The 15749-nt window shown below is 40.7% G+C and overlaps 1 protein-coding gene across 5 annotated transcripts in view; it reads right to left on the reverse strand.

The window, feature by feature from the left end:
• Positions 1 to 15749, reverse strand: part of GRHL2 (grainyhead like transcription factor 2) — a 138235-nt gene that overhangs the window by 52126 nt on the left and 70360 nt on the right. For all 5 annotated transcript variants that reach the window (XM_057497857.1, XM_057497856.1, XM_036876349.2 and 2 more), the window contains one exon: positions 7888 to 7982. In XM_057497857.1, coding sequence (XP_057353840.1) covers positions 7888 to 7982 — 95 coding nt within the window. The remainder of the gene's footprint in view (positions 1 to 7887; positions 7983 to 15749) is intronic.

A 15749-nucleotide genomic window follows, 5' to 3' on the forward strand; every position in this document is an offset into this window, starting at 1 on the left:
GAATTCTCTCTGCACACATACAACAGCTCATGCATGGAAGTTAGAGAGCCCTAAGCAGAATTCAGGCCAGAAACCATGGATACTCCACATTCTAACCAAAAGATCGTAAGATCAAGCCATTAATATCTTCAGGGAGATGCTTTCTAAAGATTACTCCTTCTATATATGAAGTAGTTCCAGCTTTAAAGAGTTTTCTGCCATCCATTACCTTATAAAACTGGAACAAAGGCATGGCTTTGTTTAATTTCAATACCAAAGACTCCAGCAAATGTTTATCTTTTCCTGTTAAAGCTTCCTTTACCCACACCACGCCCCAGCAAACACATAAAAATGCCATTTGCCCTGCTTCACAGTGTGTATCTTGACCTTTCAAGACCCCTCCCAGGAGACTCCCACAGCCCTTTCTTTACTTTTGAGACCATGGAAGATGCCCTATAATTTATCTAACCTTCCATAAGATGACTTGTTTAAAATTGAGCCCTATTTAGCAAAACATTAGGATGTAACTTTTTCTTAATCAGTGATGTCTGTCAACCCATTTCATCCTGGACTGTCTTATAAACAGAAAGATAACTCCCCAGCCTGCTGGCGGGAGGTGGGGGCTGGGGGTTGAACCAGGTCATGAACCCATGGATATCAGGAGTATGGGCTATTTTGGCTGGTCTTTCAGTTTCCTTTTCCATCCTGAAAATCAGTATTTACACATCTTCTTTCCTCCCTGGTGTCCAGCACTGGAGCTTGGCAAAAAGAGAACATAGTCCATTTAGAAACATCCCTTTGAGAGGAGCGATTCATCAAGACTACCAAAACCGAAATTTTCTCAAGTGCTGTGCTGGACACACAGTGGGGCCCAATAAAAAATGATTAAATATTTCAGACCAAAAAGTAATGTTGGGAGAGAGAGAAAGAGAAAGAGAGAGAGGGAAGGAGGGAGAGAAAGAATACAGTTGGGAAAATTTCATGGATTCACCATGATTTGGTACTGAATTTCAAGCCAATCTTTCAATTAGCATAACCTTATTAGCCAGTCTCTCAAAAGGAGACTGGATAATTTGCAGTGTATAAAATGGCTAGAATACTTATATTTTCTCCAATTTACTACCTTTCCACAGGCTGTGATCAAAGTACTGCCATTTCCACCATCCTGTCTTTTAAGCTAATAAAACTGCACTAATAATGAGGAAAGAGAAGCTGTTTTTTCCTATCCATTAGTAGCTAAAGAGCAAAAAGCTAGGTGTGGCTTGCTGACCACTCACTGGACCTCGACAAGACAGCACTGGGATGAGAAAGCAGTGACCCCAGAGTGAGAAAAGGCAGAAACCCAGACTTTCTGTGGAAAAAGAAATCACCTGTAGGAGAGCTCTACTTCTATCTCACAATGTGAAACAATTCAAGGCATGGGCCACATTGACTGTGCTCATGTCCAGGGCAGCTGCAGAGCAGTGCTGGGCATTCAATCAATTTCATTTTCTTCCTTAAGGATAGATTTTCAAATATAGCTGAGAACTTTTTATCCCAACGTTCACTTTTATTTTCCTGCTCAGCCAGCTGACTCATCTTAACACATCAAAATTTCCATCCCTGAGACTCGGTCTCAATTCTTATACGGTATCTCCTGGTGTTAGAGACACACAGGCAATAAATGAGGCAAAAATGTTAAGGGAAATAGGACTCAGAGGAAATATCAATCTGTATCCCCTCATCTAGCTTATTCTCACAATTCCAATAATTACATAGAAATCTCATTTGTAAATCCAGTTCATTTAAAGCAACCAGAGGGACCCAGTGTTAGAGGAATCTATCGATAAAATAAATATTGCTTCTATGAAAATACCAGCTTGGTAAATGTGAGTTTTTGTTTATTGGATTTCTTAAGTTATAAACATTCTATTCCTTCTGCAACCTTCATTTTCCCCAATAACAATCATCATTCTTGCTTTGATTTTTTAAAAATGATGTGCATCCTGTACAGTATTGAAAAAAAAAAAAACACATTAGGATTTGTCTTCACTGTTCCTAACAGAAAAAAAGCACAAAAGAAAAAAGTATAAGAATAATGTAAATGGGTATGAGAATAGAATCCAGAATACCAACTAAAAGTGTGGAAAATGGAGACTACATGTGTGAAGATGTGGAGAAAAAAAACACTGATATGTTTCAGACTTGCATATTAGAAAGCACGCCCTGATCTTCAATTAATACAGTGAGGTAATCATTATGCAAATGAGATAACTGATGTTAGGCTAATACACAAACATACCCCCGCCCCCCCCACACATACACACTCAGTTGATGAGGGAAGGAACCCACACAGTCTTCACTCTCATACCCATTCTGGTGGATAACATTGACATCAACCGCTAACACCAGGGCCGCCAAAGCCGCGGACGGGGAGAGACACTGTGTGTTGGAAGCGTCGGACCCACCGCAGGCCCATCTTTGCAGATGGGGAAGGGGGAGACAGAGGTTGGCAAAAGCAGGCTGACTTGATTGAACTGCTTTGCTCAAGGAAATGAGGCTGATCATCAGTTTTCTTTCTTTCTGGACCCACATAGGTGGTAACATATAGATTTCTTTGAGAAGGAAAATCATAGCATGCTTTAGTCTAAAAAAGAAAAAATATGCAGACTTCCCTCTATTGCGATGATTAAGAGCATGGGCTCTGGACTCAGAGGGACGTGGGCCCGAAGTCCACATTTTCCATCTGCCTAATCTTGCAGTGCCGGCTATGTAGAAGATTGATATTCAGTGGAATCAGAATCTGAGATGCACAGGAAAATGATTCATGATGTCTCAAAGCCTCTCTGCTCCCCACCCCACCAGCACCAAGTGTCAGCCCTGCCCACCCCCAATCTTGCCACAAAAATTTGTTAATGGAGATGAAAACATATCTCTTATCTGCATCCCTGGATCCCTGGCCCTTTTCAAAATTGCAACAACTTTCTGTCTAAAAGTTCCTCCCCAAGCCCCAAACTACAGGAAGAACATTCACCACTGACGTGCAGAGCAGAGGGCTAGACTAGCCAATCTCCTGAAGCCCCTTCTGCAGCTCAACACAGAGAGGGCAAGGAGGAAGCACAGTAGGCTTCCCTGAAGGATAATCGCTCTGCTTCTGCAAGCAGAGGTGACAGGCAGCAAAGAGTAACCGAGGGGAGACAGAATTTCCTATTATTGAGTGACAATAGAACTTTTCTAAAAATCAGAGAAAGGGGGATGGGATAATAATGGGTTTATTTGTCTGCTTGATTATTTTATGGTGCTGGTAGTGAGGGGAGAGGAGCATTTTTACTGGATCAAGATCATTCATTCCAAAAGGCTTGAATGAAGAGAGATTAAAAAAGTGTTCATGGAAAGAAGCCTCCTTCATCTTAAGTAGATAAACCATCAGAGGGGTGAAGCATAGCAAGGGGGGAAATGGTGTGGTGTTTCAGTGAAAAGACACAAAAAGACAATGTATTCTTCAATGCACAAGTAGCATCTTAATGCTCAAATGATTCTCTGTGGTCACATGAGAGAAGTCTTTGTAGCATACTGAGGTTGACTTCATCTTGACATCATTGTGAACACAGAAAACAGCGCTAGACAAAAATAAGGGGCCCAGTTTTGAGAACCTCTTTAGAAATCTGGGAGAAAGGGGAGCCTGTAATTAGGGTTTGCTGTGCAACTGCTCTGGGGGGTGATGTCATCGCATACAGAAAAGCAGCTTTTGGTGCCAGGAATCTGAGCTCACTGCTCTTCAGTCATTCAATAGGGTCGTGCATGGGAATCCCGCAACTTGGGGATTAGTGAGCAACAAATCTATTTTGTAGGCACCGGTGTTTGGCTAAAGGGAGAAAGGAAATTGAAATGACCTTGTAAATGCAAGTTGTGTGAAAGAATGCAGCACTGCCATCCTCCCACTAGTCACACAGATGGGACTTTGATACTCTGTCAACCCCTCCCTGCTCCCCTTCCTGCCATTTTCCAGCAGAGAAAACTGAAGCTCAAAAAGAGGAAGTCCCAGAGATGGCCATGCCGGTGCCAGGACTAGTACCTGGTGGCCTGAACCCCATTGTAGAGCTTTTTCTTCCGTATCACCATATGCCTCGTCCCCTATCAATGTCTGAGCTGAGACTGTGTGGCTGCTCAGAGCCTCACCCACCTAGCTGTCACCTGAGTCACTCCCAGGGACACACGGTCACATTACATGAGCTCTAGACTGCAAAGTCCCCGAAGGGAAAAGAACGTCCTGTTGGAGATGATTTCTCCTGCTTGTGTCATTGTGCACAGACACTGTGACACAACCAGCCAGGCCGGTCTGGGTGGAAGAATGCTGTAGTAGTTCCGCCAGAATCCTGCTGCGACTGAGACTGGAAATCTGGAGTTAATCCCCAAGTCTCATTTTAACAAATAGTTTTGATACCTTCACTAGCCCAACTTTTTCCTCTAATTAAACTAAAAGATTAGAGTTTCACATCCTTTCCTTTCTTCTCTTCATGTTAAATGAGAGGTAGAATAAAACATAGGTCAGCAACAAAAGAAAAAAGTAGAAAGTGTGCTCTGGAAAAATCCATAAACCTTATCATCAGGCCTTATTATACATAGGTAGTAAGACTACCAAATACTAGACTTTTTTTTTTTTTTAATAAATGTACCAAAACTTACATGTCGAGATAAAAGCCATCTTTTAACATAGTCATCTTGGGAAGATGCATGGTTTTCTCAAACAATGCTACTAAGGCTCAAAGTATATTTGTAGAATCTCTTCTGACACTACCTTCTCCAAAGCTGGTTGTGTGCAAAAGAAATCTCACTTTAAACCCTGAAGTGGTATTATCCAACTTGTTAATATATAATTACATTTAGGTCCAAGTGATTTCTGGTTTTTTTAAACACTGTTAAAGATCAAGATCTACTACAATAGTGGGTATTCAAAAGGATGTCACAGAGCCTGTCTTTAATAGTGCCAACACAAGCTAACCTCTGGCCTACTGCCCAAGGTCTGGCCAAAGGAAGCAAGGGATGCTAGTGGAGTTTCTAGCCCCATTCCTGTCAGCTATCCAATGTCAACTTCCATTATGTCACTGCTGTCCTCAACACTGAAAGCCAATGAAGATAGAAACTGAAGGGGTGTGGTTGGGGCATAAAAACTCAAATATCCACCAGGATCAGGCAGGGAAAGTTCCAGAATGAAGAAGGCTAAAGAAAGCATTAAAGAGAATAGCTAATACCTCACAAGAGCCACTGATAGCCTTGCAAACACTTGAGCTCATGGTTGACAGAACCTTAATTATCCAAAAGAATCTGGAAACCTAAATTAAAAAAAAAAAGTAATAACCTCCTGATTTAATGATTATTAAATATGGGCAAAAATTTGAAATGTTTAAGTACATAAATAATGATACACACATACAAAGACACATTCTATGGGCCATATGAAGGCTGCAGATCACAGATTTATGTTCTCTGGCCATATAAGCCAAAACAACAGGAGACATTGAGTGGGCCCCTGAAGGCTACAGAAGATTTCCATGGAGATGTCACCAATAGGAACTTGAAAGCAAATGCAACTGCTCCCAAGAAATCCACAGTATGAAAATCACAAACAGTTCCACACTGAGAGGGATGCTGTTCTCTCTCACTATGTTGAAAACCTTTTTCTCAATACCACACAATTTTGTTTTTTGCAATCTGCTTATTATAATACAAATAAAAATATCTGAAAGAAATACCTTAGGCTCTGCAGGTTAAAGAAAACATCTCAGCCTCCCCAATGAAGTGAATTTAACTTTGATGGTTTTTCTTTAAAAGCCCTCCCAGTAGTTTGGGGGAAAGTATTCAGAACTACTTTTTTATTACTTACTGATTAACCCAGACAATTCCAGCCTCCAAGTAACAGGCATTAAAATCATATATCAAACAAACACATTTTGCAACAACAAGCAATAGAAAATATCCTTCACTGCCATTTGTGAAAGTGTATCTGAGCTTAAATTTGTCAACCTGGAACAACACACACGCACAAAGATACCTATTTACAGAAGAAAAGTGACCCTTACTTATGGGAAATGAGGGATGTTGTCTCAATTGGGCTGAAAGATCAACTCAACCCCAAAATAACAACCTTGCCTGGCCTACCCCAGAGCCTCCACCACTCAAGCTGTCCCTTCCAGTTCCAGCATTTCCTTTAAACGGTCCCTACGGACACGTAACAGTTAACACATTCACCCACTAGCACTCACTACCACAGACTGCATGCTAATAAAAATTAGGGTGATGATTACAGCTCTCATTTATAGCTTGCTCTACACAGATGGGGCACTTGCAGCGATAGGATCCCGCTGTCTTCCCAGCCACTGCGGGGCCCTGCCTCCCACTGTCCCTGCTGCTGCAAGGCGATTGGTTCCCCCGCCGCCTTCCCCAGCACTGGATCCTCACACACAGGTCACAACCCCAACACAACGCTTGGTAAGGCCAGGACAACAGGAAAAATGTTGTTGCTCTGTGTGAGGGACCGGAGGCCCGGAGCGGTCACAGGCCTCGCTGGGGATTCTGACGCCAGCCCCATCTGCCGTGCACACTGCCTTCTCATTCTCACCCCTGTAATCTAGCCTCAGAGCGCACCAGGCACCAAGAGAAAGCTCAAGGCTCAGGTGAGGTACTTTAAATGGAGGCAGAGAGGACCGTAGAAGACAAATTTGGCAACCTGACGTCCATCCATTGCAAGGCTTCCTTCCTTCCTGAAGTGCACTGAGGCCCTGGAACATTCTCCATGCTGCTCTGGCACTCTGGGGCTGCCTGCCCATTTGGGTCACCTTTCTTGGGCCTAAAGTCAATTTCACTTACATTGTTTTATACACGAGTGAAATGAGACACTGAGCAATTCATCTTCTTCTAGAAGTCATGCCCACAATTCCCATCCAGTTACCTTTCTCACCCAGCCTTTCCGCTGCTTGCAGACAATAAAGCATTGAAGGGAGTTGTTGACATTGACCTTTTCATTAGTTTAAAGACAAAGTCTTCTAACAAACACCCTCCTAGATGGTACCTAACTGAGGCAGAAAACAAGCTTAGGTTTCATCTGGAACCTTCCTTTAAGTGCAAAGTAAGGATCAAGGATCAGATGCTAAGGAAGTTATGCTAAGGGCATAGCAGAAAAGTCTGTAGCTTTCATGAAATTAGAGACTCATGGCTGGAAGGCAAACAACCAAGTATCAGCACGTCTGACTTTTTCACCCAAACTGGTACAATGGTGGACGTCTGTCCTCAGGGTACACCTTGCTGGAGGTTTTGCCATTGTCCTTCTTAACCACACTGTCACTAGAGGGAAAGAGAAAGCTTAAGCAGCCAATGCCAGAGAAATGGCTCAAGGTCACAACAACTCGACCTCAGGGAGTGAGGTTCAGAGACTGCAGCCCTATTTTCTGTAGCTCCCCTCAACCACGGTATGCCTGGAAGGGTCTGTGGGGTTCGGAGGGCTGCCCAGTCACTCCTGTGAAGACATTAGCTCTGAATGCTTCCCTGGCTCCAGAAGGCAGCAGTCAGAGAGTGTCTGGGAAATCTGCAGTACAGGCAGAAAAGGTTCTCTGGCCCAGTCTTGCCAGCCCCACATATTAAAGTGGAGCTTGAAGGCCTGCAGGATCTGAGATGGACATGCAGCTTGGCCCATTCCTGGGGAGGCCATAAACAGACACACACCCTTTTCCTCTTTTTCCCCCAAAAGGCAATTAGCTGCACATAACTGAATGTGTGTGACTTCTAGATAAAGTACCAGGTTAATTTCCTTCTTCTGGCTCAGGTTAACAGATCTTTCCCCACCTACAGGGCTTTTGTAAGAAAATCTTCTGCAGAGAATGAACAGGTTATTCAAAAGGTATGCACAGTGAATCAATAGTACTTTTCACGCACCTTTGCCTCCTCATTCACATCCCAGGTGAAGGAAACAGCATTATATGCAATCTCTTCAATGTTTCCAATTGTATTGAAGCTCTCCTTGTAATCAGCTGTAACAAAAAAGGAAAGGGTTTGAAAGAGTGAATCCTGATATATACTGAACTGTCATTTTCCAATGGGGAAATTTTAAACTTTGTTCTTCTGGCTGTCTCTCTGGCAAGAGTTAAGGACTTGCGTTCACTGATATTTTTTTTAACTAATATTTACTCTGTAAAACGTAAGCATGTTCCTCTAGTAAAAGAGTAAATCTAGATGAAGCAAGGTCCCTAACTGACTTATTAGTATCATTTTTTACTGGGTTTATAAAATTATTAAATTTTTTTTCTTCTGAATCCCTGTCACCAACCCACTCCTTCTCCTACTCACTTTCCTGACACTTAATGTTGTGGAAGTGCCAGAATATTCCATGGGGATACTTGTAGAAAAGAATATTCTGTTTATCAGCCAAGCAGTGTCACCAGGACTTCCCTAAAGAAATCCCAGGAGGGTGCAGGAAAACTCTTTTTTTTAACTTCTTTTTGGACTTAGGTGCAGAGAGTTGAGCTAATCTGTATACACAGCACGCTATCACTACCACCTGTCCAAGGCCCTCTCATTGATTACTTCTTTATTTAGGTAATTTTTATTTATTCTTTTTTATCCCCATTCTCCTCCCCAATAAATGCCACAGTTATCAATGTGTTTGCTATGTATTCTTATGAAATAATTTGGGTTGATTTGCCTGTGTACAGAACTTTCATTTTTACAACTTGTGTTGTGCTATGGCTAGAGTTGACAGATTTAGCAAATATTTGGGACATACTTATCCTAAAAAGGTATTCATTGTTTATCAGAAAATCAAATTTAATCAGGCATCCTCTATTTTATCTGGCAACCCAAGATATGGACTTTTTCAGATCTAACCACATTGCTGACTGCACACTTACATCTAAATGCAGCTGCATAGACTTCTGTGGGACCTACAACTTACTTATCCCCTCCTCAGAGATGGACCCTTCAGTGATCTCCAGTTCTCTGGCACCAGTGACAACACTTTGATTAAAATCCTTATTATTCATTGTTTCCACTATCACTACCTTATTATTCTTAAGGTCTGGACATGATATTCCTAGTTTTAATCCTCACTACTTCCTGGGGTTTTTACCTTATGCTTACCATCTGGATTTTCTCCCCCATACCATTGGCCTACCTTAATTCTGTCCCTTGTGTACTAAATAAACATTGATCGGGTCCTGCTTGGCTGGCAGCACAGTTATGAGGTCTGGTTCTTTGAGGTCTGGTTCATTTACAGCTTGATCACCTCATCACATATGTTCTTCCTCTCAAAGCTTCCATAATTATTTTTCTAAAACAAAACTCTGATCATGTGCTTCTTATAATGTTTTTGTAATACTTACACCATGACCTATCACGTCCTTCACAGTGAGGCCCAGCACGCTTATCTGTGTGATCACACTCCAGCTCCGTGAAGAGGGTCCCAAAGAAGATTCAATTCTAACGACATTGGAGGTCTTTTGTTTTATAAATTCTTTTTGGATATTTTTCTTTTTGAGTTAGGATAGGAGCTAGGTACTATGAATGGCTTCCAGGATGTATAAAGTGTTCATTGCCTACGAAACTGGACATGTTTCTGGCCAAAGGGTCATTTCCTCCTTCTGTGTTCTCTTAAGTTGCTATCACTCCAGGGCTGGTGGTTTCTCGAAACTTCAACAAGTTCTCTATGTTAATGCTGTGAAATTTTGAAGTTTGCTTTCCTATAGTTCACATATCTGATTGTTTTTCTGTTTCCTCCTCATTCGTTAGGAAATCTAAATTCATATATTTTATCAAGATTTTAACTACTTTCTCTTAATAAAATTCATTTTGTTTATGTGACTTAGGTTGAAAGTAGCTTTTGCTTTTTCTATCCATAATATAATAAAGCAAAGTCCATAATAATCCATAATAAAACAAAGCCAGTTTGATTTTGCTTTATAAAAAAGCTCCTTATCACCAGGATTTGGATTTATGGTTCATCCCAGAAAAGCCTACTAAGTATGCTCTCTGGAATGGCCCTCCAGACTCAATCTCTAAAATGGGTTGGGCCAATCTAAACTCCTACAGGAATTCTATTGCCCCTCTTTCTCAACAAATGTCTGGAATTTTTGTTGCCAGGATGGTATGGTGGTATCCTGTATTTGCATTTCTTCTACAACTTGTGAGTTCAAGCATCTCTTCCCATCCAGGATAACCAGCCAGGTGTCTCCTTTTATAAACTGCCTGTCATGCCCTTTGTCCATGTTGCTATTGGTTTCTCTAGGGAGACTTTAAAGCAAAACTATCTATCTTTACATTTTAAATAAACCACAAACACTTTAATATAAAAGCATGTGTGTTCACCACAGGTAAGTAAGTCAGAGACCATGAACAAATATGAAACATACTTAAAAGCAGCCACAATCTACTTACCCACAAACAACCACTAAAAACACATTGCGTATACTTCATTTTTCTGTCTTCACCTTCCTTTCTCCAAAATATGTATTTTTTACACAATATTGTAACACATTTTTAAATTTGCTTTTTATTCCTTAATACATCTTCAGCATCTTTCCATTTCAGTAAACTTGTGGAAAATGTTTTTAATGGCCAAGTACTATTATATTCGATTAAAATGAAGTGCCATACTATTTACAATAGCCAAGAAATGGAAGCAACCTAAGTGTCCCTCAGTAGATGAATGGATAAAGAAGATGTGGTACATATACACAATGGAATATTATTCAGCCATAAGAAAACAAATCCTACTATTTGCAACAACATGGATGGAGCTAGAGGGTATTATGCTCAGTGAAATAAGCCAAGCGGAGAAAGACAAATACCAAATGATTTCACTCATCTGTGGAGTATAAGAACAAAAGAAAAACTGAAGGAACAAAACAGCAGCAGAATCACAGAACCCAAGAATGGACTAACAGTTACCAAAGGGAAAGAGACTGGGGAGAATGGGAGGGTAGGGAGGGATAAGGGCAGGGAAGAAGAAAGGGGGTATTATGATTAGCATGTATAATGTGGGGGGTGGGGGAAAGGGGAGGGCTTTGCAACACAGAGAAGACAAGTAGTGATTCTACAACATCTTACTTTGCTGATGGACAGTGACTGTAATGGGGTTTGTGGGGGGGACTTGGGATAGGGGAGAGCCTAGTGAACATAATGTTCTTCATGTAATTGTAGATTAATGATAACAAAAAAAATAATGATAATAAAGAGTTTGAAGAATAAAAAAAAAATGAAGTGCCATAACTTATTTTGCTCTTGCTGTCACTTAAATGATGTCCAAAAATTTGCTACCTTCAATAGTACTTCATTTAATTACGTTTATAGCTAAATATTCATACATGCTTTATTATTTCACTGAGATATATTCTTAGAAGTGATATTAATAGGTCAAAGGCAAATATATTTTAACCTGTTTAATTCATTTTGTCAAATTGCTCCTGGAAAGATTGATAACATTTATATTCACAAATAACAGGGAATGAGTTACTGTTTCCTCAAACACCTCGTAGAGAAGAATCACAGCACATCCTACAGGGCAGTCAGCTGGTAGAGACTTGCTGAGAAAAGTTCAAGGAGATAAAGATTGGACAGTTCTGCACCTCTGCAAATTCCTTGACAAAGGAGGGTGAGGTTGCCGTGCTACAGTGGAGAGGGAGCAAAGAAAACATCTCCATAGCTGCAGGCACCATGAGATTGAAAGAAAAGTTCAAAAGTTAGCCCTTCTACAGGTGATGAATTTGTAGCATCTTGCTACACTGATGGACAGTGACTGATGGGGTGTGGTGGGGGGACTTGGTGGGCGGGGGAAGTCTAGTAGACATAATGTTCCTCATGGAGTTGTGGATTAATGATACCAAAAAAAAAAAAAAACAAAAGTTAGCCCTTCTGAGGAAGCCAGAGGTGTGGGGGAGATGACAGACTGAGGGTTCCAGCAAAGGGCCGTGGGCCCGGGTGAATGCGCGCTGCTTTCATCTGTGTGTTTTGGCAAGTTGCACTCTGCACAGGAATTATGAGAAGCGTGATAGTAAATCTTCTCATTCTCTGTTTTTATTGTTTACTTTTTGCATATAGTCAGTGGTCTGTTAGCAGGTTTTTAAATTCAGATTTTATAGGTTGAGTTTTCTTCAAACTGACTGCATGTGTAAGTGTGATTCTGGAGGGCCATCAAAGGAACTGTTCATTTCTCTGCCTTAATGAATCTTCACGTGCTCGGTAAATTATACCTACTCCTTTTAATTACTTTGTATATATTGTTGGAGATTAAAAGGAGTGGTATAATTAATGTAAAAATTGCTTCTCTTCTGAAAGGTGTGGATTCTGTCTGGACCAGTGAAGTAAGCAACCTGTACTGCTGACATGGCTCAGGGCACGACTGCCATGTCAGTGTGCACATGCTGCGGCCTAAGGAGATAGTTTCATTTTTAATAAGCGGAGAACTCAGGGCAGTTTATACATTTTGGGTCAGGATCTATAAGGAGTCCTTTTACAGGGTGGCTCCCAAAGCCCAGGAAGAAAGGACACTGGTGGTGGAAACAGACGGACATGAATATAATTTTTTCTTTATTTATTATTAAATAATTCCATTTAATTTCTGTCCCCCTCTCACAAGCCCTGTGACCTTCAGTGAGTTATGGAACCTCTGTGAATTTGTATTTCCTCATCTACAAAAGAGAGCCAATATCTAAGACAACAGCCCCTGCTGGCCCTACAGCGGGTGACAGGAACAACACCTACTCCTAGTTCTCTCACCCCACCTGCCCACAGACATCAGCTTCCCTCTGTCTGCAAAGGCCAATTGGATCTGCTCAGGTTCAGGAAATGCTCGAGGGTCACTCTAGAAGCATTCACTCTGACTTGAAATAGGTAGAATAAATAAACCCTAGTCCAAAGAGGTTCTGAGATTTCTTTCTTCTGTTTCTCAAAATCAAAGCAGCAGCTTCTTAAATCCTGAATGACTCACAAGAACTCTAATGGATTCTTTCCTTCATAACGCTTTTCCCAAGTCAAAAGTAACCTGAGTTTCCTTAAGTGTGTTGACACCTGAGCTGATTTTTAGAGGCACTAAAAGTATTTCCATCATTTGGTCCTGGCCCCTGAGCAAATAATAGGCACAGTCATCAGGTTTTGAGAGTTTAGTATGTGCTAAATATACACACTTTACAAATATCACCTCAGACAATTCTGATCAGTAGCTTTTTTTTATTACTCTTTATAGAATAGGAAACAGGGAAATACATTGACTGCCTGCCCACCCAACAGTCACTTAATTTTAAAGGTGCTGAGTTGGGATGAAGTTCTGTCTATATACAGAGCTAGAGTCCTTTGACTTCTGTTATAGACAACCTTTCAAATGAGCATCTTTCTATACATAATCCAGAGCTATGATGGCTGAAATTATAAAGAGGTAATTTGTGCCTCGTAGAATGTGACTGGCATAGAATGACTCTTCAGTATTAAAGCTAGAATTAGAAATATCATCACTATTTACTTTCCATGGTTTATTATAGTGACCTCACAGATATCATTTTAGGGGGAACCTTTCTTGGAATTTTCCTTTTGGGCTATTATAATCTATTATCTTATTTGTGTTTATTTCATCCTTCTGTTACTAGAGAAGGAATTATATAGGCTAATGTTACAGCTTTCAATTGTATTAAGTTTAGAGTAAGAAAAGCGCTTAACTTTGTAACCTAGTACTATGTTCCCTGTACGCTAGTATTTTTTATTCTATTTGATTTCATTTTTTAAGAATTCTGGTGTTGACTCACAAACTTGATTCCAAACTGACAATTAGGCATATCCTATGTGTAGCTACATAAACACACAAGCTTGTGTAGTACCTATATACGCACCATGGCTTCTAGGTCTGAATTTAAATCAACTTGGATAGTCTGAAAATTAACCTCTTTGCATGAGTCTATGTGACTCAGAGAGATTTAATTTCAATCTATTTTCTCTTCAAATTATTTTGTCTCTTAAAAAATAGTGCCTGCACTTTCTGACAGTTTGCAGAATAATAAAGATATGGATACTGCTTTGGTAAGTAATTTATTCTTGTATGATGCCATTTTCTTTTAAAGTTAGGGGCTCTCAAGGTTTTATTTTGTCTTAATCAAATTTACTTTCGTATCTATTTAGAAGTGTGGAAATAATATAGAAAGACATCAAAATCAAAATTCCACTTACTGAGTTATATTTAAAGGAGAGAAGACCCACATTTACATAGAGAAAGCAGGTTTGTTTCATTCTGGGGGACAGCCCTTCACAGAACAAAACTAAATGTCAGGGTGGGAAACCCTGGGACAGAGAGAGAACAGTGGCCCAGCACTCCTGCCCACTGGGCCTGCCGAGGCCTTGAAGTCACACCCACTGGCCGGCTACCTGAACTTCTGGAAGGCGGCAGCTTCCCTAGTGTCCACCCTCTCACTTTTTCTGCATAGCTCTAGTGGCTCAGCCTGGGTTTGCCTATAAAAACTGCAAGAACGCACAGCTGTAGGGCACATCCAAAGTCAGCCTCCTCTAGAAAACCCAAAGGAAAAAACTATGTTACTTAATTTTCATCACAACTCCTATTTGAAAGTAGACTATGACTCCAGACTGAAGAGAGCTCCCAGGCCTGGACACAACAGCCCAGCTGAAAAATTCACAGTGGGTCAATGAATACTGTTTGACAGTCTTCTGAAAAGCTTCTCTTTAACCCTCAAAGAAAACTACTTAGAACTAAACTTCAGAAATGTTTTATGTAGTTGAAACTTACATTTTCATGGAAAGCTTTACCTTAATAGAAAACCGTCAACAGAGCAACTTAAAAATTGGTTCTTAAGAAATAGATTTGTATGAGGGCACAGATGAAAATCCTATAATCACATGCTAATACCAAAGATATACTGTAATAGCCTGATAATTGTCATAGAAAACTACGGGATTAATACGAAGAATATAACTAATGCCTCCTGATACAGGGAAAGATTACTGTGAACCAAAATTAGAGATAGAGATTGAAGAAAGAGGGAATGGTTGGTTTCACAACTGACTAAAAAATTCTATCAGTAGTGGATACATTGGATGAGACTGTAAAGTAACGATGCTTATTTGGGCGTGCTTGTGGAATCATCTCCTTATGTTGCAATCCATATTACCCATTCTGAGAATGCAAAACCATGGTGTTCATTATTTTGAAACTTCTGCATTGTAAAGTAGTAAAGTAACTCTTAATTCTGTTCAGCAGGGAGAAATTGCATACAAATATGTCTCGATTTACCTGTTCTGGCTTCTGGCTCTCATTCTATAAAGTTAATATTAGCTCTGGAGCCTCTTCTAATTTTCCTTCCCTGCTTGAAAGGGAACAGAGAGAAAAATATGCCTTCCCCAGAAAGTGGTTTTGGAATCATCCATTGTTAGAGTAGACATAATATGTATCTAGTTCATTCCGTGATTTGTGGTCCATTTAAATAGTTTTTCAACCGCTCACACTGTGTAAAATGGTAACTGCTTGCGCTCATGTGCCAGTAAGTCCAGGAAACTTCCACTGTGCTGTGTGTGTAGATGGTGCCTCAACACTGTCATGCCCCCCCATGGATGCAGCACCTGGCTGACCTCCACTCCATAGCCACACTGCACCTCTTGAACCCCCTGCCTCGGAGCAGGACACCCACCTACTTAGCAAAGCCACACTTTCTTCTATGATCCTTTGCTTCTCCTTTATCCTCACCAGCAATCATTGGGGAGGGTCTGTAGGTTCTAGAATGTATCTCTCCTTTGTGGGTTGGCTTTGTTCC

This window comes from Manis pentadactyla, chromosome 3 (genome assembly GCF_030020395.1).
Source record: "Manis pentadactyla isolate mManPen7 chromosome 3, mManPen7.hap1, whole genome shotgun sequence".
Classification (NCBI taxonomy): Eukaryota; Metazoa; Chordata; class Mammalia; order Pholidota; family Manidae; genus Manis; species Manis pentadactyla.